This window comes from Bufo bufo, chromosome 2 (genome assembly GCF_905171765.1).
Source record: "Bufo bufo chromosome 2, aBufBuf1.1, whole genome shotgun sequence".
NCBI lineage: Eukaryota > Metazoa > Chordata > Amphibia > Anura > Bufonidae > Bufo > Bufo bufo.
The window spans coordinates 58,087,415-58,115,410 of record NC_053390.1 but is presented as its reverse complement, the minus strand read 5'-3'; the positions used below and the strand labels follow the sequence as shown (position 1 = coordinate 58,115,410).

General features: G+C 46.0%; 1 protein-coding gene across 1 annotated transcript; it reads left to right on the top strand.

Moving 5' to 3' along the window:
• The first annotated feature begins 750 nt into the window (after positions 1 to 750).
• On the top strand, positions 751 to 25,380 carry SIGLEC15 (sialic acid binding Ig like lectin 15). Its single transcript, XM_040420161.1, has 5 exons — positions 751 to 827; positions 3,644 to 4,027; positions 14,422 to 14,793; positions 22,221 to 22,254; positions 25,274 to 25,380. The coding sequence occupies exons 1-5, from the start codon at positions 776 to 778 to the stop codon at positions 25,320 to 25,322; spliced, it is 891 nt and encodes a 296-aa protein (XP_040276095.1). The 5' UTR covers positions 751 to 775; the 3' UTR covers positions 25,323 to 25,380.
• The last annotated feature ends 2,616 nt before the right edge of the window (positions 25,381 to 27,996 follow it).

The window sequence follows — 27,996 nt, the reverse complement described above, 5'->3', positions numbered from 1 at the left end:
TATTTATCCATAACCTACCCAAGAACACCATCGGTAATAAATATCATCATTGAAGGCATTTTCCAGGACCTAAATATTGCTGACCTAAGCTCAGGATAGGTCATCAATATCTGATTGGTGGGGAACCTCTTTCTCAGCCTGTGATGTCACATCTATTGGTCACCTATACTGTGTACCCCATTTCATACAAGTTGAGCTGCAATACCAAGCATAGCTACTATACAATGTATGGAGCAGTGCTTGGCATACTATGACGTGGCAGCCCCGGCTAAGAGCTGATCGGTGCAGTGCCGAGGATTGGACCCTCACCAATAAGACATTGCTGAGCTATTCCCCTGAAAAACCCTTTAACCAGTTCATCACCCTATACTACAAGACATTCTGGGCATTACCTGGTAAACCACTCTAGATCATCAGGAGCACTACGGGAATATTAGCATTAACCCCTGAACCACACAATGTAAAATGTGTGATGCATTCAGTACAAGTAGAAAATTGTCAAAGGAACCATATTGTGGTCTCCAACATGGGCATCAATGTGTTTAAAAGATCTGAGTGAAGGGTGCTATCTTTACTAACATTTTCTTCATCATCTATATAAGACACTTTATTTGTAGCATCTTCCTGAGGAACATGCTGTATGATTAAGTGGAAAATTCCTGTATTCCGCCTAAACACATCGAGTGCTTCAGCAGGGTCACATGTTCACCATCATCCTCGCTTCCCTTTTTCTTAAAACTTCTCAGCTCGCATAGAAGTCTGATCAGTGAAGAAGATGAGAGTATTACTCCTCTTATTTGGCAGTTGCCTATGTCTTCCATGTAACAGTGAGTATTTATATGCAATGGTCAAATGAGCAAATGAGCGCTTGAATCAGAACACCCCCTTCTCCTGCTCCCACCACATGGTTTATTCACAAAAGAGGCATCAGGGTCACGTATTATAACTGCACTGATTGAAGCGAAGCATTATTTTTAAAGAAAACAACTTTGCTCCAATTATAAAGACACAATATCCTGATTATCATTCACAATTTTTTCCAGATTTTTACACACTTAGGGGGAGATTTATCAAACTGGTGTAAAGTAGAACTGGCTTAGTTGCCCATAGCAACCAATCAGATTCCACCTTTCATTTTCCAAAGGAGCTGTGAAAAATGAAAGGAGGAATCTGATTGGTTGCTATGGGCAACTAAGCCAGTTCTACTTTACACCCGTTTGATAAATGACCCCATTAATGTTTAATGTTTAACATTTTCGTTGCTTTACACATTACCACTGAGTAAAAAATACAATAACGCACAACATTAAACTTAACCTAATAACAGTGCATTAACTCTGTTAATTAACCATTTACAGTAGTCTTTCAGGGGCACTGCACATTGGGGTAGTAGTTTAGTAATACTGTATATTCTTCAATTCTTGCTCATAATGTTTTTTTAATGTTTACTATACTACTGATGTTCAAGGCATTATCTGATGAATGCAACCCCTATTCAAATGATGGACATCCTGGAGGTGGGGTCACCGTTATCCACTTCTGTTAGCCAAAATAGACCACCCTTGAAAAAGAGTTGTAAGGTGGTGGAGGAGCCTCTGTAGTGTAATATGCGAGAAAGAGAAGCCAGTACTCTGACCTATGCATTAGCCTCTTGAAAACACTCAAGCAGTGGAAGAGCAATGCCCCAGGCATCTGTAAGAACTGCAAGTGAGTTGAGCTCCCAAGCTGGACATCTGGTGGCCTTTTGGCCTTACATTGCCCCTGCAGCAGGGAGGTCCCCCTTGGGACTACAGGATGGACTACAGGGAGTGCAGAATTATTAGGCAAGTTGTATTTTTGAGGATTAATTTTATTATTGAACAACAACCATGTTCTCAATGAACCCAAAAAACTCATTAATATCAAAGCTGAATATTTTTGGAAGTAGTTTTTAGTTTGTTTTTAGTTTTAGCTATTTTAGGGGGATATCTGTGTGTGCAGGTGACTATTACTGTGCATAATTTTTAGGCAACTTAACAAAAAACAAATATATACCCATTTCAATTATTTATTTTTACCAGTGAAACCAATATAACATCTCAACATTCACAAATATACATTTCTGACATTCAAAAACAAAACAAAAACAAATCAGTGACCAATATAGCCACCTTTCTTTGCAAGGACACTCAAAAGCCTGCCATCCATGGATTCTGTCAGTGTTTTGATCTGTTCACCATCAACATTGCGTGCAGCAGCAACCACAGCCTCCAGACACTGTCAGAGAGGTGTACTGTTTTCCCTCCTTGTAAATCTCACATTTGATGATGGACCACAGGTTCTCAATGGGGTTCAGATCAGATGAACAAGGAGGCCATGTCATAAGATTTTCTTCTTTTATACCCTTTCTTGCCAGCCACGCTGTGGAGTACTTGGACGCGTGTGATGGAGCATTGTCCTGCATGAAAATCATGTTTTTCTTGAAGGATGCAGACTTCTTCCTGTACCACTGCTTGAAGAAGGTGTCTTCCAGAAACTGGCAGTAGGACTGGGAGTTGAGCTTGACTCCATCCTCAACCCGAAAAGGCCCCACAAGCTCATCTTTGATGATACCAGCCCAAACCAGTACTCCACCTCCACCTTGCTGGCGTCTGAGTCAGACTGGAGCTCTCTGCCCTTTACCAATCCAGCCACGGGCCCATCCATCTGGCCCATCAAGACTCACTCTCATTTCATCAGTCCATAAAACCTTAGAAAAATCAGTCTTGAGATATTTCTTGGCCCAGTCTTGACGTTTCAGCTTGTGTGTCTTGTTCAGTGGTGGTCGTCTTTCAGCCTTTCTTACCTTGGCCATGTCTCGGAGTATTGCACACCTTGTGCTTTTGGGCACTCCAGTGATGTTGCAGCTCTGAAATATGGCCAAACTGGTGGCAAGTGACATCTTGACAGCTGCACGCTTGACTTTTCTCAGTTCATGGGCAGTTATTTTGCGCCTTGGTTTTTCCACACGCTTCTTGCGACCCTGTTGACTATTTTGAATGAAACGCTTGATTGTTCGATGATCACGCTTCAGAAGCTTTGCAATTTTAAGAGTGCTGTATCCCTCTGCAAGATATCTCACTATTTTTGACTTTTCTGAGCCTGTCAAGTCCTTCTTTTGACCCATTTTGCCAAAGGAAAGGAAGTTGCCTAATAATTATGCACACCTAATATAGGGTGTTGATGTCATTAGACCACACCCCTTCTCATTACAGAGATGCACATCACCTAATATGCTTAATTGGTAGTAGGCTTTCCAGCCTATACAGCTTGGAGTAAGACAACATGCATAAAGAGGATGATGTGGTCAAAATACTCATTTGCCTAATAATTCTGCACGCAGTGTATATATAGTTAAAGGGACTGTGCCTCTGAATGAGTGCTGCCACAATACTTGTGCAAAAGGACATCTACTCCATAGCTTAACACCACCACCAACGGTGGGCACTCCTCTTGTAGAATCACCAATGGAGAGCTACTGTAGAGGAACTGTCTGGAAACTTGTGCCTTCCCACAGCCATGTATCAAAAGTGTTTTCAATCTAAATGGGGTTATCGCTCATTAATTAATCTATTGTTTTTTAAGCTTTTGTTGTTTCTGTAAATTATTTTTTGCTTTATTTCAGGTGCAGTTGGAAATTCTTGGTCTTTACAAGTTTCCAAAGATGTTACAGGTGAGGTTGGTAAAATAGCCTCTCTGCCCTGTCTGTTCAGTCACCCTCACAAGAGCCATGACAGTGGGTTAACAGTCATATGGAGAATCAAACATCCTTACAATGGCACGGTGGTCTTCAAGTGTGTGAGCGACAGCTTCAGGGAACCTTGTAAAACTACCATCAACTACATGAACAAGTTCAGTTTGATTGGGAACCTTCATAACAACAACATCTCCATCAGCATTAAGAACCTGACGTGGGAGGATAGTAATAGATACTACTGCCGGGTGGAGCTGTCCAGCGATAGACATGACAAATATGAAACTAAATCCGGTACTTTGCTGCATTTAACTGGTAAGAAAATAAGTTCACATTCTCCAACCTTATGTTAGAACCAGTGAGTGTAGACCCACTGTGCAAACTAACCAGTTTCGCTTTGGGCTAAACCTAAGGATGTTGTCCACTGGTATTCACCCTTTAATCCCTATACACGGATCTGGACTTTGCTGAAGGGAGCCAACCAGGTCGCTACCTCCTGTAGTAGTACTGGTGTAGTTGGCAGCTAACCAGCAGGGGTCAGAGATTCTGGTGTAAAGCACCAAGCGATCAGGCAAAACTTGTGGTCAAACAACAGAAAGTTAGGGCAGGTAGGGTTAACGCGTATCTGAAAAACAGTCCAAGGTCAAGACAGACGATAAGGCAAAACTGTACACAGGCAATAGGTCAGGACAGGAGATTTAGAGAAAGTCCAGTAGTCAGGCAGGGATTTAGTACATGTGTAGTCAGACAGCAATCAACACCTTAACTTTTTTACTAGTGACTAGGCACCCTCCCCTTTGGGAGGCTGCCTAAAATAGCCCTAAATCTCCAGCAATTAGATAGGGAACATTTTAGCTTTGTGCCCTCTGGCCCTTTAAAAAGCTGAGTCAGCACGCATGCCATACCTGGGACACGAGCAGGCAGAGGCTGCATCAATCAGTAACACGTGGAGGAAGGTTGTGGTATGCAGCGTGGCATCTGTACTCACCAAGTGAATCAGGACAGCGGTGGGAGCAGACCCTCTGCACAATACCCTAATGATACTCGTCTATGAGATTGTATGAGTTGAGAGGATCAGAGCGAGTCTTGTGGGTTGAGATATGTGTAACGTTACTTCCTTCCATCAAAGGACTCCGCCTAATGAGTATATATTGTGGGCATAGCTGGGAGTCACCCTCTAAGCCAAGGCTCCTTTTACATGCAAGATATAACTGTCATGGTCTTACCTGCTTGCTGCTCTCCTTCGTTTGACATGTGCTGGCGGCCATCTTGGGTCCTGGGTTTCTTGTAGCCTTCCACCCTGCGGCTCCTCCTTCCCCTGGGAGGAGCTGGATGCCTAGCTCATATATATAGGAGGTCTGTGGCTTCAGTTCCTTGCTTGGTCCTCTTGTGTTCACATGCTTCTAAGACTGCTGCTGCTTCTGGTTCCTGATCCTGGCTTCGTCTGACTACCCTGCTGGTTCCTGATCCTGGCTTCGTCTGACTACCCTGCTGGTTCCTGATCCTGGCTTCGTCTGACTACCCTGCTGGTTCCTGATCCTGGCTTCGTCTGACTACCCTGCTGGTTCCTGATCCTGGCTTCGTCTGACTACCCTTCTGGTTCCTGACCTCTGGCTTCGCAAAGACTCTGCTCGGTTTCACCATCCGTTTGGACTTTTGCTTTACAGCTTTATTCTCAATAAAGCCTTCTTATTTTCACGTATCTCTTGTTGTACGTCTGGTTCATGGTTCCGTGACATTAGGACCAAGCCATGAATTCTGACGGTACAGGGCCATCCTCGCTACCCACGCTGGTTGCCAGACTTGATCAGCAGGATCACCTGTTGGGTCGGTTCGCTGTGGCGTTGCAAACCCTGCTTGAACGCACGGCTCATTTCGCTCCCGTTGCCGATGGGTCGGTTGTCGCTCCTGGGCTCGCTCCTACTGCCGCTCCGGTTGTTGCGCCAGAGTCTACCCCGACACCTGTTGTTGCGCCTGCGGTGTTTCGGGGTATGACCGGTTCTGCCCCTCTTCCACAGCGCTTTGGGGGAGAGCCAACTCAGTGCCGAGGTTTCCTTAACCAGGTGGGCATTTATTTCGAGTTGCTGCCACATGCCTTTCCTACTGAGAGATCAAAGGTGGGCTTCTTGATCTCGCTGCTCTCGGACAAGGCCTTGGCCTGGGCCAGTCCTTTATGGGAGAACAACAATCCGGTGGTTGCCGAGTTTTCCGGTTTTGTTGCTTCTCTTCGGAAGGTATTCGATGTGCCGGCTCGTGCTGCCTCTGCTGCGAAGCTCCTTATGTCCATCAGACAGGGTTCACGATCCGTAGCTGAATACGCCATTGAGTTTCGTACCCTGGCAGCAGAGGTGGGCTGGAATAATGAGGCTCTGGTCGCTGCTTTCTCTCATGGTCTCTCGGATGCCTTGAAGGATGAGGTTGCAGCTAAGGACCTACCAGTTGAGCTCGAGTCTCTTATTTCTTTCCTGATTTTGATTGACACCAGACTCAGGGAGAGACCTTCCTTTAAGGAGAACCTGCGGAGGTCTTCTAACAGATTGGTGCCTACGTTTGCTGTCCCACCCGTGCCTCCCTCTCCTCCCACGCCTCCTGGGGATGACTTGTCTGGGGGTGAACCCATGCAGCTGGGGTTTGCTCGCCTGTCCGAGAGGGAGAGGGCACTCCGGAGACGCGAGGGCCGATGCATGTACTGTGGTCTCGGTGGGCATTTTCGGTTGGCATGTCCGAACCGTCCGGGAAACGCTCGTACCCTGAGATCCTGTCGGGGGCAGATCTTGGGTGGAGTCTCCTCGTCCCCGGTTTCCCGTGTTGACAAACCACTGATCACTGTTGTCCTCTCCTGGGTCGGGGGCTCGGTGACGACCCAGGCGTTGGTGGACTCTGGTGCTGGTGGTTTGTTCATTGATAGTGTGTTCGCTGCCGCCAATTCCATTCCTCTGCAGGCTCGAGGTTCCCCACTGGCTCTTGAGGCGATAGACGGCAGACCCCTTCTGCCGCCACACGTGACTCATGAGACCCTTCCAGTGGGGATAGCCATTGGTGCCGTTCACAGAGAGTCGGTCTGCCTCCAGGTTATTTCGTCTCCACACTACTCGGTGGTCTTGGGGTACCCCTGGCTCCAGAAGCATAATCCGACTTTCGATTGGAGATCGGTCGAGATCCTCTCGTGGTCACCGCAGTGTGGGGCTAGTTGCATCCATGGGTCTGTCAAGTTGCTGTGTACTTCCTCGGACTCTCTGTTGCCTCCTGAATACGAGGAGTACCGGGATGTATTCGATAAGGTGCGCGCGGTTGCCCTACCTCCGCACCGCCCATACGATTGTGCCATAGAGTTACAATCTGGTGCCGTTCCTCCTCGTGGCAAAGTCTATCCACTGTCGGTAGCGGAGAATGAGGCCATGGAGGAGTACGTGAGGGAGGCGCTTTCACGCGGACACATTCGCAAATCTTCGTCCCCGGCAGGGGCTGGATTTTTCTTTGTGAAAAAGAAGGGCGGTGAGTTGAGGCCTTGCATCGATTACAGGGGTCTCAATCGCATCACGATCAAGAACGCTTACCCGATACCCTTGATTTCCGAGCTGTTCGATCGCCTTAAAGGGGCCACGGTCTTTACCAAACTCGACCTGAGGGCGGCATATAACCTGGTAAGGATCAAGGCGGGCGATGAGTGGAAGACCGCGTTTAACACCAGGACCGGTCATTACGAATCCTTGGTTATGCCCTTTGGGTTGTGCAATGCGCCCGCAGTCTTTCAGGAATTCATCAACGATGTTTTCCGTGACCTGTTGCAGCAGTGTGTGGTAGTCTATTTGGATGACATCTTGGTATATTCTGAATCCATGGAGGCCCACATTCTGGATGTCAGACGAGTGTTGCAACGGTTACGAGAGAACAAGCTGTTCGGTAAGCTTGAGAAATGCGAATTTCACCGATCCCAGGTAACCTTCTTAGGTTACATCATTTCCGCTGAGGGGTTCTCCATGGATCCTGAGAAGGTTTCGGCTGTCTTACAGTGGCCCCAGCCCAGTGGTCTTCGTTCCCTGCAGCGCTTTTTGGGCTTCGCCAATTATTATCGGAAGTTCATCAGGGACTTTTCCATGCTGGCCAAGCCTCTCACGGATCTGACCAGGAAGGGCAGTAATTCCCAGGTCTGGCCGCTCGAGGCCATCCAAGCTTTTGAGGCCCTAAAGTCCGCCTTTGTGTCGGCTCCGATTCTGTCGCATCCCAACCCTGGGTTGCCCTTTGTCCTCGAGGTGGACGCGTCTGAGACGGGAGTAGGCGCCCTTCTGTCTCAGCGTAGAACACCAGAGGGTCCTCTGCTTCCTTGTGGGTTTTACTCCCGGAAACTGTCTTCCGCGGAGTGCAACTATCAGATTGGTGACAGGGAGTTATTGGCCATCGTGCAGGTCCTTAAAGAATGGAGGCACTTGCTCGAGGGTTCGGTGGTTCCGGTTCTCATCCTGACGGACCACAAGAATCTGACCTACCTTTCTGAGGCCAAGAGATTGACACCACGTCAGGCCAGATGGGCTCTGTTCTTGTCACGTTTTAATTACGTGGTCTCCTACCTACCCGGTTCCAAGAACATCAGGGCGGATGCCTTATCACGGCAGTACTCCGAGCTGTCCAGGGAGGAGTCGATTCCGACTTCGGTCATACCTCCGAATCAGATCCTGGCCGCCATTCGCACCAGCCTGACCTCTCCCCTGGGTGAGCAGATTTTGGCGGCTCAATCTGGTGCTCCCTCTGGGAGACCCAACGGCAGATGTTTTGTGCCTGAGGAGTTGCGCACTCGGTTGTTGCGAACCTACCATAACTCCAAGACCGCGGGGCATCCTGGAAAGAATCAGCTGTCCTGGGCTGTTTCACGTCTGTTCTGGTGGCCTTCCCTACGTTCCGACATCGCCGCATATGTAGCGGCATGCTCCGTTTGTGCCCAGAGTAAGTCCCCTCGGCACCTTCCGTTGGGCCTTCTGCAACCCATAGCCACCGGGGAGCGCCCATGGTCACACCTGGGGATGGATTTCATTGTGGACCTCCCTGCATCCCGAGGCCATACGGTCATTCTCATGATTGTGGATCGGTTTTTCCAAAATGTGCCACTGTGTTCCTCTCAAGAAGTTACCCTCTGCACAAGAGTTGGCCACGATTTTTGCCAGGGAGGTCTTCCGGTTGCACGGTTTGCCTAAGGAGATTGTGTCGGATCGGGGGAGTCAGTTTGTGTCCAGGTTCTGGCGCGCCTTTTGCTCCCAGTTGGGGATTCATCTCTCCTTCTCCTCGGCCTACCACCCTCAGTCCAATGGGGCCGCAGAACGATCCAATCAGGCCTTGGAGCAATTCCTTCGTTGCTATGTCTCCGATCACCAAGACAATTGGGTTGACCTCCTGCCTTGGGCTGAGTTTGCCAGGAACACGGCGGTGAACTCTTCCTCTGGGACGTCTCCCTTCATGGCCAATTATGGGTTCCAACCTGCCGTGTTACCGGAGGTATTCTCTCCCCAGGATATTCCGGCTGTGGAGGATCACCTTTCCGTCCTACGTGCTTCTTGGGTACAGATCCAGAAGTCCCTTGAGGTCTCTGCGCAGCGCCAGAGATTCCAGGCTGATCGCAGACGAGCGCCTGCTCCTTCCTACCAGGTCGGAGACCGTGTATGGTTGTCCACCCGCAACCTCAACCTTCGAGTGCCCACTCCCAAGCTGGCGCCTCGCTTTGTTGGTCCCTTCCGAGTGCTTCGCAGGGTAAACCCGGTAGCCTATGCCCTTGCGCTTCCTCCTGGCATGCGGATCTCCAACGTGTTTCATGTCTCCCTGTTGAAGCCACTGGTGTGTAATCGTTTCACTTCCTCGGTTCCTCGGCCTCGTCCGGTCCAAGTGGGCAATCGTGAGGAATATGAGGTGAGCAATATCCTGGACTCACGCCTGGTCCGCGGTCGGTTGCAGTTTTTGGTCCATTGGCGTGGTTATGGTCCAGAGGAGCGTTCCTGGGTTCCCTCCGCAGATGTCCATGCTCCTGCCTTGCTCCGAGCCTTCCACCCACGCTTCCCTCAGAAACCGTTTTGTGCTCCGCGGAGGAGGGGCCCTTGAGGGGGAGGTACTGTCATGGTCTTACCTGCTTGCTGCTCTCCTTCGTTTGACATGTGCTGGCGGCCATCTTGGGTCCTGGGTTTCTTGTAGCCTTCCACCCTGCGGCTCCTCCTTCCCCTGGGAGGAGCTGGATGCCTAGCTCATATATATAGGAGGTCTGTGGCTTCAGTTCCTTGCTTGGTCCTCTTGTGTTCACATGCTTCTAAGACTGCTGCTGCTTCTGGTTCCTGATCCTGGCTTCGTCTGACTACCCTGCTGGTTCCTGATCCTGGCTTCATCTGACTACCCTGCTGGTTCCTGATCCTGGCTTCGTCTGACTACCCTGCTGGTTCCTGATCCTGGCTTCGTCTGACTACCCTGCTGGTTCCTGATCCTGGCTTCGTCTGACTACCCTTCTGGTTCCTGACCTCTGGCTTCGCAAAGACTCTGCTCGGTTTCACCATCCGTTTGGACTTTTGCTTTACAGCTTTATTCTCAATAAAGCCTTCTTATTTTCACGTATCTCTTGTTGTACGTCTGGTTCATGGTTCCGTGACAATAACTGGCCACAACGATTGCCGATCAATCACACTGCAAATCCATCAGTGCTCGATAAAACATGCTTTTACACTGGTCAATTGTCGGGGGTCAGATCCGAACTTACCATGGGTCATAATTTATAATCTGTTCATTTGCATTATTATTATGTGGAAATTTTTGCCAAAAAACTTTTAGTTTAACTGCCACGAAAAAGATGCAATCAGCTGACAAACGAGCATTTTGTTTCTCGTCGGCTGATCACAGACACTTTTACATTGGAAAATAATTGGGAATAAGCATCTCTTCAAACATTCATTTAGCCAACAACGTCCATGTAAAATGTATTTGAGGCTCCATGGCTAACTTGGCCAGATATCCTAGTGGCATGATTCAGAGATGTTGATAAGAGTGGTAGTATCTTTCTTGCCAACCCCACCTTTTCCCAGTATCATAGATGGCACCACTAATTGGAGGCCACCACTACCTGCCACACTGGCAAGGTGTCTTGACTGATTGCATCTCGGCCTTGGGCCACCACCACATCATTGATTTATGTCTCGTGACACGACTGTCATATTCAGATGGATCTAGATGCGTCTTTATCCCTCATCCAAGAGCTCCTCCTGATAGGCCCGCAATATTGCCTCATGAATGAACTCTAGCTTGGCATTTCAATTAGAAAAGTTGCAGACAAGGCTATTTTAGTAGGATTAGCTGGTATTATAGCCTGACCGTTCATCAATGTCTGCTATTATGCCAGATCCTTTGTTTCCTGGGTTACTGTCTCATCAGCCAGTGTTGATGGAAGAGATGGGACAAAAAACTGCTGGCTGCAGCTAAAAAGTGACAACCCCTGCCTGTAGAATCATTACTAAAGCATAGTATGATCCCATGTACTCCAGTGAGCAGAGCTAATCTGTTTTATGTTGATATCACAGCTCAAAAAGCATCGAGGAATGTCTTTTTCCAAAAGCATGCTTCCTACATAATGCATAATTGCCCACATTCCCACATTTGGAGGACAGTTCCTAACTTTCAGAGACAATCTCGGCAAACTTGGGTTTTGCTAGGCCAAAAAGTAGCATGGCTTGGATAAGTCCCTTCTAGAAATGGGTGTTTCTGGCTGGTTTGGCCCAACCTTGGCAGCAGGGCTTAAATGTCCTCGAATTTACTAACAAGAAGAGTGGTAAGCAGGATAATGTTCATGACCTCGTCAAGCTCTTTAGGTAGCCCCAGAAACAGGGCCGTCTTTAACGCGGGGCAAAAGGTGCAGCTGCCCCAGGCCCAGCTGTTCCTGGGGGGCCCAAGGAAGCTACCTCTTGAGCCCCGCTGGCCACTGCCCACAAATTCAATAACATCGAGTGGCGTGCTTGGGGGAGGGGGGGGCAGTCCGCCCCGGGTGTCAGGCTGTCAGCTACACAGGGGGTTCTGCCATGCCTGCCTGCTTGTGGGCACTCCAGGCAGCGAACTGTGAGAGCTGTGATTCTCTTAGGAGAAAGGACCTTAGATGACATCATCACCATGTGACCAGTAACATAGCTATGAGGTAATCAAAGGTCCTTTCTTTCTACCAGGAGTGTTGCTGCAGGAGAAGTTTGCCTTAATTGTGGAGCTTTTTTTTGTGAAGATTGCATCAGGAAAAGGTGACAGGGGCTGTTATGCTAACATACTGTAAGCTACTGTATAGTGGGGTGCTGTATAGTGTGGGGTGCTATACTGCTCTACTGTATACTATGGGGTGCTGTATACTGTGGGGTGCTGTATACTGTGGAGTGATATACTGCTCTACTGTATACTGTGGGGTGCTGTATAGTGTGGGGTGCTGTACTGCTCTACTGTATACTGTAGGGTGCTGTATACTGTGGGGTGCTGTATATTGTGGAGTGCTATACTGCTCTACTGTATACTGTGGAGTGCTGTATAGTGTGGGGTGCTGTATACTGTATACTGTGAGGTGGTATACTGTATGCTATAGGATGCTTTACTGCATACTGTGGGGTGTTATACTATGTATTGCATACTGTGGGGCATTGTATACTGTGGGGCGCTATACTATATATTGCATACTGTGGGGTACTATATACTATAGGGTGCTATACTGCATACTGTGGGGTGCTGTATACTATAGGGTGCTATACTGCATACTGTGGGGTGCTGTATACTATAGGGTGCTTTACTGCATACTGTGGGGTGCTGTATACTATAGGGTGCTATACTGCATACTGTGGGGTGCTGTATACTATAGGGTGCTATACTGCATACTGTGGGGTGCTGTATACTATAGGGTGCTATACTGCATACTGTGGGGTGCTGTATACTATAGGGTGCTATACTGCATACTGTGGGGTGCTGTATACTATAGGGTGCTATACTGCATACTGGTGGGTGCTGAATACTATAGGGTGCTATACTGCATACTGTGGGGTTCTGTATACTATAGGGTGTTATATTGCATACTGTGGGGTGCTGTATAATATATGGTGCTATACTGCATACTGTGGGGTGCTGGGGTGTACTGTAACACTAGGATGAGCCGAGCCCCGATCTCCTTCCTGAACTGCAGAGCGCTGCCCACTTCCAGCCCTGAGCCCAGAGCACTGATCCTGAGCCGCTGGAGTCTTCACAACTGTATGTATTTACAGCAATTCACTGTACTCTACCAGGAGTGTGGCTTTTTGTGTGTGTGTGTGTGTGTGTTGTGGTGGAGGGTGTGATTGCATGCTAGGGTGTGGGAAGGCGGGATCCAGGGGGCCCAAGTACATTTTTGCCCAGGGTCCAATAAATATGAAAGACAGCCCTGCCCAGAAAGTAGATATACTTTGAGCCCCTGAGGAGCCAGTGCAGAGGATGGGTGTCATAGTGGCCCTGATGAAATATTGTGTTGTGTCACAGTGTAGTTCCTCTGACCGTTGCTCCCTGGGGTTTGGCGCAGTAAATAAGTGACGTGAAGGAACCTGGCAGAGATTACAGAACAAAGAACGTATTTCTTTACTGAGTGCAAAAAACAAATATCAGCACATCCAGCAGCAGTTTGTACAAAGTGCAATTTCTCATCCCAGATTATGGGGTATGGTAGCTGGCAATGTGGCAGAATATGACACTTAGAAGTTTGCTAGCTGACAGTGTCTCTCTCCTAATTTCCTTCCCTACAGCTGTATTCTGGCACCAGAGGCTGATGCAGGCTCCTAGCTATGCCTTTCCTGAACTGCGGTGGTGGTGTCTTAACTTGTTTCCGCTCACCTTGCAGCAGAGTCTGTAAAGCTTGATTGCCTGATCACTCTGTTGACACCAATACGCCGCTGCAGGTTCTCTGGGGCAATGGTCCTCCTAGATGATCCTGTGGCCTTCATGGTCTGAAAGAGCGGTAGCTGGATCGCATGCTCCCTCAATCCTCATTCTCTTCACCTCTCTTGGCAGGAAGTCGGACCAGCCCACTGCTACCAAGAGGGGAGGAATGGTAGGGTATGTCCTATTCCTGTTGCCAAACACTGCCAACTGTACCCCATCTGCTGGTGAACAAAATGTATAGCATGACATTACATTACAAATCATTTACAATAGTAAGTCTCCCTGGTCTGGGATACAGCAGATAAGTTACAACAGCCATTTTTAGCAGCTTTGAAGCTATCATTGAAATGCATAGCCCCTGCTTTGTTTTATATATACATATAGGTGTGTGGAGGTGTAAAAAAAGGAATTTGGATTAGGCTGGGTTCACACCTGAACGTATCCGATAAGTGCTTTTTACAGGCGTTTTATCGGGCGTTTTTATCGGGGTGTTTTCGTATTTTGGAAACCCGCGTAGTACGCGCGTTTGTGTGATTAATCCAATGAAAAACTGGCACAATACGCGCGACAATACGCCCCAAAGAAGCTCCTGTACTTCTTGGGGCGTAGGGCGTTTTACAGCGTTCGTACGCGCTGTAAAACGCTCAGGTGAGAACCATGCCCATAGGGAAACATTGGTTTTTGCCTGTTGAGCGTTTTACAGCGCGTAGAAACGCGCTGTAAAACGCTCAGGTGTGAACCCAGCCTAAAGGATTAATATTACACTACATTATACTACAGCATGTTGTGTTATATAAGTGATATATGTATATTTCCAGCTGCTCCTAGGATTGTTAACATCTCGGTGGCATTTGATAAAGCTCTGGGGTATCACGCGGTCTGTACGGCTGAAGGGGAACCAGTACCATCTTTGCTCTGGACTGACCCTATGAATAATCATGAAGATCCGTTTCTTACCAGTCCCATCTTAAAGCATCAACGAACCACAGAACTGCACCACCTGAGGCATGATGGGAAATACACGTGTGTGGCAACAAACAGTCATGGAAAAGTAGAAGGATCAGTGTACTTCTATAAATTTACAGCAGAGGGCAGCAGCAGAATGGGGTACACTATATTATGTGCTGCACTTGGAGCCAAACTGCTACTGCTGTTCCTGATGTTTGGGGCAGTCAGCTATTACAGCAGAGGTAAGCCTGTGCTATATTAACAGTTGCTAACAGTCCTGAATTTGCCTTCTTTGTCCCTATTTTGTTAAGGACAATCTCTTTAACGTTTTGTTCTGGGCACTGGCCCATAAATGCAGAGGCAGATAAAAGAGGCGATGGGAGATTAAAAGGGTTTTGCAGAATTCTATAACTGATGATCGATCATCTGGATAGGTCATCAGTATCTGATACCTTGGACCCCTGACGATCAGCTGTTTAATAAGGCACCACCACTGCCTTCTCCCTGCTTACCAAGCACAGCGCCGTACATTGCATAGTGGCTGTGCTTGGTATTGCATTAAGCTCCTTTCAATTCGATGGGGCTGAGCTGTGCCTAGGCCAAGTGACGGAGAGAAGGCCACGGCGCTCACAGATATGTTAGTGCCTTCTCAAACAGCTGATTGGCGGGTGTCCAGAGGATAGGTCATCAGCATTAAAGTCTAAGAAAACCCCTTTAACCACCTCCGGACCGCCTAACGCAGGATCGTGTTCCGGAGGTGGCAGCCCTGCGCACAGTCACGCATATATGCGTCATCTCGCGAGACGCGAGACTTCCTGTGAACGCGCGCACACAGGCGCGCGCGCTCACAGGAACGGAAGGTAAGAGAGTTGATCTCCAGCCTGCCAGCGGCGATCGTTCGCTGGCAGGCTGGAGATGTGTTTTTTTAACCCCTAACAGGTATATTAGACACTGTTTTGATAACAGCGTCTAATATACCTGCTACCTGGTCCTCTGGTGGTCCCCTTTGTTTGGATCGACCACCAGAGGACACAGGTAGCTCAGTAAAGTAGCACCACTACACTACACTACACCCCCCCCCCCGTCACTTATTAACCCCTTATTAGCCCCTGATCACCCCTGATCACCCCATATAGACTCCCTGATCACCCCCCTGTCATTGATTACCCCCCTGTCATTGATCAACCCCCTGTAAAGCTCCATTCAGACGTCCGCATGATTTTTACGGATCCACTGATAGATGGATCGGATCCGCAAAACGCATCCGGACGTCTGAATGAAGCCTTACAGGGGCATGATCAATGACTGTGGTGATCACCCCATATAGACTCCCTGATCACCCCCCTGTCATTGATCACCCCCCTGTAAAGCTCCATTCAGATGTCCGCATGATTTTTACGGATGCACTGATAGATGGATCGGATCCGCAAAACGCATCCGGACGTCTGAATGAAGCCTTACAGGGGCGTGATCAATGACTGTGGTGATCACCCCATATAGACTCCCTGATCACCCCCCTGTCATTGATTACACCCCTGTCATTGATCAACCCCCTGTAAAGCTCCATTCAGATGTCCGCATGATTTTTACGGATGCACTGATAGATGGATCGGATCCGCAAAACGCATCCGGACGTCTGAATGAAGCCTTACAGGGGCGTGATCAATGACTGTGGTGATCACCCCATATAGACTCCCTGATCACCCCCCTGTCATTGATCACTCCCCCTGTCATTGATCACCCCCCCTGTCATTGATCACCCCCCCTGTCATTGATCACCCCCCCTGTCATTGATCACCCCCCCTGTCATTGATCACCCCCCTGTCATTGATCACCCCTCTGTAAGGCTCCATTCAGACATTTTTTTGGCCCAAGTTAGCGGAATTTTTTTTTTTTTTTCTTACAAAGTCTCATATTCCACTAACTTGTGTCAAAAAATAAAATCTCACATGAGCTCACCATACCCCTCACGGAATCCAAATGCGTAAAATTTTTTAGACATTTATATTCCAGACTTCTTCTCACGCTTTAGGGCCCCTAGAATGCCAGGGCAGTATAAATACCCCACATGTGACCCCATTTCGGAAAGAAGACACCCCCAGGTATTCCGTGAGGGGCATATTGAGTTCATGAAAGATTGAAATTTTTGTCCCAAGTTAGCGGAAAGGGAGACTTTGTGAGAAAAAAATTAAAAATATCAATTTCCGCTAACTTGTGCCAAAAAAAAAAAAATTTCTATGAACTCGCCATGCCCCTCATTGAATACCTTGGGGTGTCTTCTTTCCAAAATGGGGTCACATGTGGGGTATTTATACTGCCCTGGCATTCTAGGGGCCCCAAAGCGTGAGAAGAAGTCTGGTATCCAAATGTCTAAAAATGCCCTCCTAAAAGGAATTTGGGCCCCTTTGCGCATCTAGGCTGCAAAAAAGTGTCACACATCTGGTATCGCCGTACTCAGGAGAAGTTGGGGAATGTGTTTTGGGGTGTCATTTTACATATACCCATGCTGGGTGAGATAAATATCTTGGTCAAATGCCAACTTTGTATAAAAAAATGGGAAAAGTTGTCTTTTGCCAAGATATTTCTCTCACCCAGCAAGGGTATATGTAAAATGACACCCCAAAACACATTCCCCAGCTTCTCCTGAATACGGCGATACCACATGTGTGACACTTTTTTGCAGCCTAGGTGGGCAAAGGGGCCCATATTCCAAAGAGCACCTTTAGGATTTCACAGGTCATTTACCTACTTACCACACATTAGGGCCCCTGGAAAATGCCAGGGCAGTATAACTACCCCACAAGTGACCCCATTTTGGAAAGAAGACACCCCAAGGTATTCCGTGAGGGGCATGGCGAGTTCCTAGAATTTTTTATTTTTTGTCACAAGTTAGTGGAAAATGCTGATTTTTTTTTTTTTTTTTCATACAAAGTCTCATATTCCACTAACTTGTGACAAAAAATAAAAACTTCCATGAACTCACTATGCCCATCAGCGAATACCTTGGGGTCTCTTCTTTCCAAAATGGGGTCACTTGTGGGGTAGTTATACTGCCCTGGCATTCTAGGGGCCCAAATGTGTGGTAAGGAGTTTGAAATCAAATTCTGTAAAAAATGACCTGTGAAATCCGAAAGGTGCTCTTTGGAATATGGGCCCCTTTGCCCACCTAGGCTGCAAAAAAGTGTCACACATCTGGTATCTCCATACTCAGGAGAAGTTGGGGAATGTGTTTTGGGGTGTCATTTTACATATACCCATGCTGGGTGAGAGAAATATCTTGGCAAAAGACAACTTTTCCCATTTTTTTATACAAAGTTGGCATTTGACCAAGATATTTATCTCACCCAGCATGGGTATATGTAAAAAGACACCCCAAAACACATTCCTCAACTTCTCCTGAATACAGAGATACCAGATGTGTACACTTTTTTGCAGCCTAGGTGGGCAAAGGGGCCCATATTCCAAAGAGCACCTTTCGGATTTCACAGGTCATTTTTTACAGAATTTGATTTCAAACTCCTTACCACACATTTGTGCCCCTAGAATGCCAGGGCAGTATAACTACGCCACAAGTGACCCCATTTTGGAAAGAAGAGACCCCAAGGTATTTCGTGATGGGCATGGCGAGTTCATAGAAGTTTTTATTTTTTGTCACAAGTTAGTGGAATATGAGACTTTGTAAGAAAAGAAAAAAAAAAGAAAAAATCATCATTTTCCGCTAACTTGTGACAAAAAATAAAAAGTTCTATGAACTCACTATGCCCATCAGCGAATACCTTAGGGTGTGTACTTTCCGAAATGGGGTCATTTGTGGGGTGTTTGTACTGTCTGGGCATTGTAGAACCTCAGGAAACATGACAGGTGCTCAGAAAGTCAGAGCTGCTTCAAAAAGCGGAAATTCACATTTTTGTACCATAGTTTGTAAACGCTATAACTTTTACCCAAACCATTTTTTTTTACCCAAACATTTTTTTTTTATCAAAGACATGTAGAACAATAAATTTAGAGCAAAATTTCTATATGGATCTCGTTTTTTTTGCAAAATTTTACAACTGAAAGTGAAAAATGTCATTTTTTTGCAAAAAAAATCGTTAAATTTCGATTAATAACAAAAAAAGTAAAAATGTCAGCAGCAATGAAATACCACCAAATGAAAGCTCTATTAGTGAGAAGAAAAGGAGGTAAAATTCATTTGGGTGGTAAGTTGCATGACCGAGCAATAAACGGTGAAAGTAGTGTAGTGCAGAAGTGTAAAAAGTGGCCTGGTCTTTCAGGGTGTTTAAGCACTGGGGGCTGAGGTGGTTAAAGGGGTTCTCCAGGAATTAAAAAAAAAATTAAATACTTAAATATTATTTTATAATAAATATATTCACAAATACCTTTCATTACTTAGAATTGTTTGTTTTGTCTAGGGAGAAATCATTAGGAGAAATAAAATGGCCGCCGTCCTATCAGTACACACAAAACCCGTCCTAATCACACAGGAGGACAAGTTACTTGACCACAATGAGCCATAGTGCTGCCTCATCCTCCTCTCTGCTCTGCTTGTCAGGAATCATGATCCTGAATACAGGTGAATCTCTGTGGGAATGGAGAAGATGAGGAGACATGAGAGGGGGGTGAGGTGTGGCTAGTGAGCAGCAGCACTTGTATGCAGTCTCCATTACCACAGTCTGTCCTGTCCGTCCTCTCTGTACTTCATATCTCCTCAGGATCAAATTTCCCCAGAGATTCAGCTAAAGATCTTATCAGCTATATTCAGGATCATAATCCCTGACAAGTAGAGAGGAGGAGGAGGATGAGGCAGCTCTTTACCTCAGTGTTGTAAAGTAACGTTTCCTCATGTGCGATTAGGACAGGTTTTGTGTGAACTAATGGGATGGCGGCCATTTTATTTCCCCTGATTATTGCTCCCCAGACAAATTGAGCCATTATAAATATGAAAGGTATTTGAGAATATATTTATAATAAAGTAATAATTATGTATTTTCATTTTCTTAATTTCCGGAGAACCCCTTTAAGTTAAAAAAAAAACTGGATAACCCCTGAAATTACCTCTCCGTGCTCCTGACTTTGATTCTGGGCTCTGCTAAGATCTGGTCTGAGGTCTGAATTTTGGAATCTGGTACAAGATTTAATTTTTAGAGTCTAAAATTTGGTGTCTGAATTATGCTGTCTGGTCTGGGGTCTAAACTTTTGGGCATAGGGTCTAAATTTGGGGTCAGCGTTCTGGAGTCGAGAACCATTTTTAATTTTAACTTGACTGAAATGGCGCCTGGGACGACTGTTGCGGGCAATCCTCTGCCTCTGTAATGTCTTCATTGTAAGGTACAGGCCAGGTACAGGGAATATTCAGGAAAAATCTGCATTCTAGCAAACCCAAACAAATGTGAAATGTATTAAGAAGAAATTTACAGTTTTTTAAAAAAATGGTGCAGCATTGAAAGGGGAACTCTTACTACATATAAATCATTTAGTCCCTAAAATGACAGTCAGGGGACCAGAACAGTCTAGAGCAGGGAACAGCAACCTTCGGCACTCCAGCTGCACACTTTCTTGACTGTTCTTGTAACTCCCACAGAAGTGAAAAGGAGTTGTAGTTTCAAAACAGCTGGAGTGCCAGAGGTTGCTGATCCCTAGTCTAGAGACTGGATGGAAAGTCTTGGCTATTGCAAGTGACATCTAGTGGCCAATATGAAAAATGCACTTTTCTACCAGTTGCAAAAATTTGACAAAGCTCTCCACTCTCTGATGCTAGTTCTCTTCAATGCTGATATCCTTCACACCAGTGCAATCTGAGATATGTTCACAGTGACATAATGCTGTAGACTGCAGTAATGTTTCTGTCCACAATGACGTTACGCTCTTCGGCAACAATGGACCCTGCATTTTTCCACTATAGATGTAATTTCACTCAGGTCTACTTAGAATCCAGCCACTAGATGGCACAATGTCAGCATTTATTTTTTACTGATTCATTTCCACTGTTTAGTTGGCTCCATCTGCAGATGAATGGATGGAATCTGCTCTACACATACTTGTCAACTCTTCGGGAATGTCCAGGAGGCTCACAGAACATGGGCTCATATAGGTCTGCAGCGTTTGGTCTGGGTTCTGTAAGAGTTATGGGTAAAGGCTATGTACACTTCCGGAGGCATTTTATTTTTATGACTGAATTTAACTCATTTTGGGCTAAAAATAATATTTCAGCTTTTCATTTTTGGTCTTTATTAAAAATGTTCAGCCGTTTCTGAGTACAAGGGTTAAAAATCAGTCTGTTTGCAGGCTGTCGGGTTCTGTTTCTTTGATTTCTGTCACCTATGGCTCAGGTCTTATCTCAAACCTCCTGCCCTCATCAGCTGATTATAGCTCAATTCTTATTCAACTGATAAGAATATGGCTTAAAGAGGACCTTTCACTAGAATAAAACATCTAAACTAAGTATACAGACATGGAGAGCGGCGCCCAGGGATCTCCCTGCACTTACTATTATACCTGGGCGCCGCTCCGTTCTCCCGATATAGCCTCCGGTATCTTCATATGTTCGGCTCCACCCAGTGGAACCTGCCGGGGTCTCCTTATCCCAGGCTGTAGCGCTGGCCAATCGCAGCGCACAGCTCATAGCCTGAGAGTTTTTTTTTTCTCTCAGGCTATGAGCTGAGTGCAGCGATTGGCCAGCGCTACAGCATGGGAGAATGAGACGCCGGCAGGTTCCCCTGGGTGGAGCCGAACATATGAAGATACCGGAGGCTATACCGGGAGAACGGAGCGGCGCCCGGGGATAACAGTAAGTGCAGGGAGATCCCTGATCGCCGCTCTCCATGTCTGTATACTTAGTTTAGATTTTTTATTCTAGTGAAAGGACCTCTTTAAGGAAGTGTTTATGTGGTCAGGAGATCAGAGATAAGAGGTACACATGAGCTGTCAGCAGACAAGAAAACAAAGTCACAGCTTGCAAACGGACAGTTTTTTTTTTAACTCTTGTAAATCAGAAACGGCTGAACATTTTTAATAAAGACCAATTGAAAAAAGAAATTATAGCCAAAAATGAGTAAAGTACAATCATAAAAAAGGCTTCTGTCACATCTGCATTTTTGATGGATCCACAAAAATGTGAACGGCACACGGGCCGCATTAGATACATTTTATCGGACTGTCATGTGATGACCAGTTCATGATCACCCAGTGACTCCTCCAATCAGCAGAATTAAAGGGATAGGTCATAAATATTAGATTGGTGGGGATCTGACACCCAGAACCCCCATTAATCAGCTGATTTCAGCGTCTGCTGGCACCTGAAACACGGCAGTGGACAAAGTCGAAAGCAAAAGGCTTCATGTGAATGGGAGTGGAGCTGCAGTAGACCGGCACAGGGGACAGAGCTTTCTGCTTCTGGCTCTGACTACAGCTTTGTTTCCGGTGAAATCAGTTGAAAGTGGCCTAATGGGTGTTGGATCCTCACCAATCTGACATTGATGACCTAGATAACAAGAGACTGGAAAACTCTTGTAAGGAGCTGTGGCTCTTGCCGGTTGCTCTCCCTATTCAAGTGTCTAAGGTGTAGACCAGATACTGTGCTGCACCAAATAACAAATTCATCTCTGCTATACATACACACATTAGAAACTAACATACTGAACTTTTCTGTTCTCATTTTTCCCTTATCAAGCTGATGATACAAAGTCTATTGCTGACCCTTCACGGTAAGTAGCATTTATTCTTATTTTTTGCGGGGCCGCGGAACGGAGCTACGGATGAGGACAGCACATGGTATGCTGTCTGCATCTTTTTGCGGCCCCATTTACATAAATGGGTCCGCACCCGTTCCGCAAAATTGCGGAATGGATGCGGACCCAGAAATGTGGTCATGTGAATGGACCCTTAGGCCTCATGCACACAAACGTATTTTCTTTCCACGTCCGTTCCGTTTTCTTTGCGGACTGTATACAGAACCATTCATTTCAATGGGTCTGCTAAAAAAAACGGAAGTTGCTCCATGTGCATTCCGTTTCCGTATGTCCGTAAAAAAATAGAACATGTCCGATTATTGTCCGCATTAATTGTCCGGACAAGGATAGGACTCTTCTATTAGGGGCCAGCTGTTTCGTTTCGCAAAATACGGAAAGCACACAGATGTTATCCGTATCTTTTGCGGATCCGTTTTTGCGGACCGCAAAATACATACGGTCGTGTACGTGAGGCCTTTCTGTCATAGTACAGGTGTACAATGTATCATGTCGCTTTTCCTTTCTTATAGACCGGTGCACAACATTGTACACAATATCTTGAGTGGGTTCGGAATAGTGATTAGTATAAAACAAAACTATGAGGGTCATTTATCAAACTGGTGTAAAATAGAACTAGCTTAGTTGCCCATAGCAACCAATCAGATTCCTCCTTTCATTTTCCAAAGAAGCTGTACAAAATGCATCTAATTAGTTGCTATGGGCAACTCAGCCAGTTCTACTTTACACCAGTTTGATAAATGACCCCCCATATTCTGGTCATGAGCATCTGTGCCTCTTTGGATGCATCGGTAACTGTATCTGCCTTGGCAGCAGTAGTGTTGATCACGAATATTCGAATTGCGAATTTTAATATTTAGAATATCGCAAAATATATTCGTAATCGCGAATATTCAATTTTTTTTTAAATAACCAGTTCATGCGAATTTTCGCAATCAAGAAAATAATGCCTGGAGATCATGAATTCGCGAATTCGCGAATATATGGCGAATATTCGCCCAAATATTCGCAAAATATCGCGAATTCGAATATTGCCCCTGCCGCTCATCACTAGGCAGCAGCTGTCTGACACTGGTTGCTAAAGGGTTCCTATAACTTTTATGAAGTGATATATCAGAAGTTTTGGTCGGTGGGTTTGTCCCAGTGCTGAACACTAAAATGAAGGGGTAGAAGTGCTCCTAGACTTTCTATGACCCCGTACGATTAGAAACAAAGGGGCGACGACCTCACCCTTTTTGTGTTAGAGATCAGTGGTGGTCTCAGCACCAGGACCCCACTGATCAAAACCTCTGATATGTCACACGTTAAAATGTATTACAAAATGATGGGTACCCTATATAAGGAAAATTATTGCCCCCCTAAACCACCAGGGGCAAGTGACCATTCTGCCCCTCATGTGCTTAGAGGTGGACTCGTTTGAATCCCTTTTACCACTGCTCGCTTCGTATACAAATGAATGCTTTGGAGCCAAGAAGATGGAGACACTGAGAACTGAAGTCATGGGCACAGAACATCATCAGCAGCCCTCCCCAGATCTTGCTTATACGATTTTTGCATCCTATTCCCTGATCCCTGCTCCGCTACACTGCACTGACATCTGCAGCGACACCAAGGGACCCTGCATTGCACCTCAAAACCATCAACCCCAAGGGCACCTCATCTGACACCAGACAGGAGAGCCCAAAACCAGAGAGTGCACCGAAAGGAAGAACACGTGCATCTTCTCATCACTGTATAACCCGGGGAGCGTCAGAGTGAGTGAGTACTACAACTACCATTCTTGCTACTATCACTCCTCTCCTCCTCCTGGGCTCGCTGCATTATTTAGCTACAATTAGGATTAGGACAGTATCACTTTTTTCTCTCCTTCAAAAGTCATGTTTTCCCAAGGACCTTCACAGAATATGATCCAACCTCGATGACACTCAACATGCGAAACGCACATAAATATCACATCGTAGTGGGTGCTGTTTCTGCTGTACATCTGCAGTGGAGGAGAGGCAAGTGGAGGATGAGAGTGGTAGTCACTCTGGCAAGGATGGTTGTACACACGGATCTCAGTGGCAATCCTCACATCGATACCCTGCTAGGGCCGTGCAGTGATAAGAGGGCGCACCCTTTCTTCCCTCAGGGCACAACCTGGTGTTGGGGCTCCTGCCTGGTGGTAGCTTGGTCACCCTTGTGGTTAAGTGTTTTGGCAGGGTGCGAGGCAGGAGTGTATAGAGGCAGGTGCAATGGCCGGCGAATGGTGATGGTATCAGTGACCAGGCCAGTTGGTGAGAATAAATAGGTCTCTTTTCACTAAAGTGTAGACTAGGGGTAGTAGTACGTCCAACAGTATCGAGGCACAATTCCTGTGAACAGCAGTGCAATTGTTTCCCTATAGCAATGTTTGAATGGATAGCAATGATGGGGGTTGTGGTACTTCTTCTCTCTGTCTTTCCAAAGCCTCTCTGCAGAACCTTAGGCATGCATTTTTGGTTTTTGGTATAGGTTCTTTAATTCCTAGCTGAGGGATACAGATTTTAGACACAGCTGGCCAGACCATCTAAAAGTGTGGAAGGGTGCGTTATCAATGTTCCCTCTCACAGCAGCAAAATCTCTTTGTGATATAAAACTGCACGGTACCTTGCTGACTGACTCCAGTGCACGGCCTTGCTGATTCTGGACCTTCTAGTTTCCTGGCTTGAGTAGTTATAGTCTCACAGATGATGGTTCTCTGGAACTCCAGCCTAGCTCTGAGGAGACTAGACTGGAACTTACTCTAACCATGGGTGGACCCTGGTCTATCTCCAAGCAACCTAAAAGAGGATAGGTCATGGTAAATACTATTGAGTAGGCAAATACAGCAAATAAAAACATCTCCTGTAACCAGAGAGCAATACAACAATTAACCTTTTGTGGTTACCTTGTTCTGAGGTACTGCACATCACCTTATTACATAGGATGATTACAAGAAATGTTCCTTGTCTTGTAGGAACACGCAGGAGTCCACATACGAAAATTACAACCAGAGATCTCAGTGATGTCCTCAAGTCAAGAGAAACAACTTCTAAAGATCCGGCCCGGACTCATAGATACAGTTATCTCATAATATTCAGCGCTTCCAATTTTATGTAATTTTCCTCTTGTGTTCTGGGTAAAGTAAAATATTACTGAATTTGTAAACCAAAAAAAAATAACTGCATTTTATTAAAAGTTAAAGAGGACCTGTCACCTCTCATGACATGACTGTTAATATGCATTCCTTATGTAATAACCATTCTGGAACATCTATTCTTATGGCTCTATGTTATGCCATTTAGTGTTGATCGAGCACCAAAGTGCTCGGGTGCTCGAGTAGAACGCCTCGGGATTCTCGGGTGCTTGAGTAGAACACCTCGGGATGCTCGGGTGCTTTACCGAGCACAATGGAAGTCAATTGGAGAACCCGAGCATTAAACCTGTCTGGTTCACAGGAAAAGGTCAGAAATTGATGGAAACACTACTGAAATGGTTCAGAAACAGCATGGGGAGGATGTCTGGATGCATCTTGGACTCCCAGGTCGCTGCTAGGAACAATGTTGTCCGAGTAGTACGACACTTTTACAGACTAGTAATAATACGCACAAAATCGAAGATAAAACCAATTTTAGAGGAAAAATTGTTAGGAAAAATTCTTTCCTGTATAATTACTTGTATATAAAGTGCAAGTGCTGCCAAAAATTACAAGGAAGAGGCACTCTGATACAACCTGTATATCACCTAAAGGAGGGCCTCATTCACATTGTGGTACAATTGTGCAGGTAGTGGGACTCCTACACTCATAAAGCCTATGCACTAAGTGAAAGGGCTGCCAAAAATTACAAGAACCCGGCACTCCAATACACCCTTTATTACACATAAAGAAGGGCATTATACATACCGTTGAAAAATTATGATTGCTGGCCAGCTGGTGACCCTCAAAAACATTAGGAGAAAGGGCCTGTTGGTGACCCTCTAAAACATTAGGGGTGAGGGTCTGCTACTGATCTAACCATCTAAAACATTAGACAAACAATAACACTGGGCAGCACAGCGGTTTCAATACGTAGATATGGGCCGCGATCCACCTCCAAATCATCAATAAACGAAAAAATTCCACGGCACATACAGGGTGTAAAATCAGGATAGTTTCTTTTATTCACCAAGCAGCGACGTTTCAGTCCACTTGCTGGAACCTTTCTCAAGCATTAAAACATTAGGCGTGAGGGTCTGCTGCTGATCTGATCATGGAAAAAATTATGAATGAGGGCCTTCTGCTGAGCTGACCCCCTAAAACATTAGGAGCGAGGACAGCCTAATAAGCATGTTGATATGATAGAGGAGGAGAACGAGAAAAGGAAGATTGAACCATATATCCTTTTTTGTGGTGGAAGGGGTGCATGGGAATACAATGTATTCAATACACCATAAAAGCCACATTTAAAGTGCCTTTATGTTTAGCCGCTTTCTTCTGGTGGAGTAGAGAAGTCAGGGGCAATCCAGGCCTTGTTCATTTTGATAAGAGTCAACCTGTCAGCATTTTTAGTTGACAGTCGGATGCGCTTATCAGTTATTATTTCCCCAGCAGCATTAAAAACCCGCTCTGACAAAACGCTGGCGGCAGGGCAGGCTAGCACCTCCAAGGCGTAGAGCGCCAGTTCGTGCCACGTGTCCAGCTTGGACACCCAGTAGTTGTAAGGCACAGAGGGATCATTGGGGATGCTGACACGGTCTGCTACGTACTCCTTCACCATCTTCCAAAACTTTTCTCTTCTTGTGACACTAGGCCTCGCATCAGGGTTAGGGTGCCGGTGGGGTGTCATGAAACTGTCCCAGGCTTGGGAGAGTGTTGCCTTGCCTTTGTTGGAACTGCTGTGTGTTCCCCTCGTCTCGTCTCCTCGGTTGCCCAAGGAAATACGTGTAGCTGGCCAGCTAAGAACTGTCCTAGGTTGCTAATATAGCTTATATGTTTATACAGCTAGACCTGCCAATAACCTAATACAGTTCCTATGTTTGTGTGTTAAAGACAAAAGCAGAGTTATTTACAGTGACTTCAAGTTTGGATGTCATATAACTGTTATATATTGTGTTCACAGAAGCAGATAATATGCCTTTAAGATTAATTATATAATGTAAGGTAAGTTCAAAGACACAGCAGAAACAACAGAAAGCATACAGTTAAACTGTTGTTGATGGGCAGGAGTCTTGACCAATTACAGCCAGCCTCACACACAGCAGGAGTTTTGACCAATCACAGCCAGCCTCACACACAGCCTGTGTGGGAAATCCCCCTAGCAGGAGCTGCTAGAATCATTACATCAGAGGAGAGGAGCTGAACAGACATTCACTCCACTAAGAGCTGTGTTTTATGGAAGCAGAGAGGCCAAGATAGGTATTTAGAACAGTTATATAATGTTCCTACTGTTAATATTGTGATTAGAACTGTATACTGAACCAGTTATATGTGTGTTTACTTACAGTTCCACCAATTGCAACCATTCAAATTCCATATTGCAATCCAAATTGCATACAACCATACCAGATCATACTCAACCAATCTGCAAATAGTTACTGCTCACTGCATATTGCAAATTCCGACCAAATTCAGCAAGTAGAACTATTAGTTAGACCAAATTCAGCAAGTAGAACTATTATGTTGAATGACAAGATTGAATACTTGAACCCCTATCTTATGCA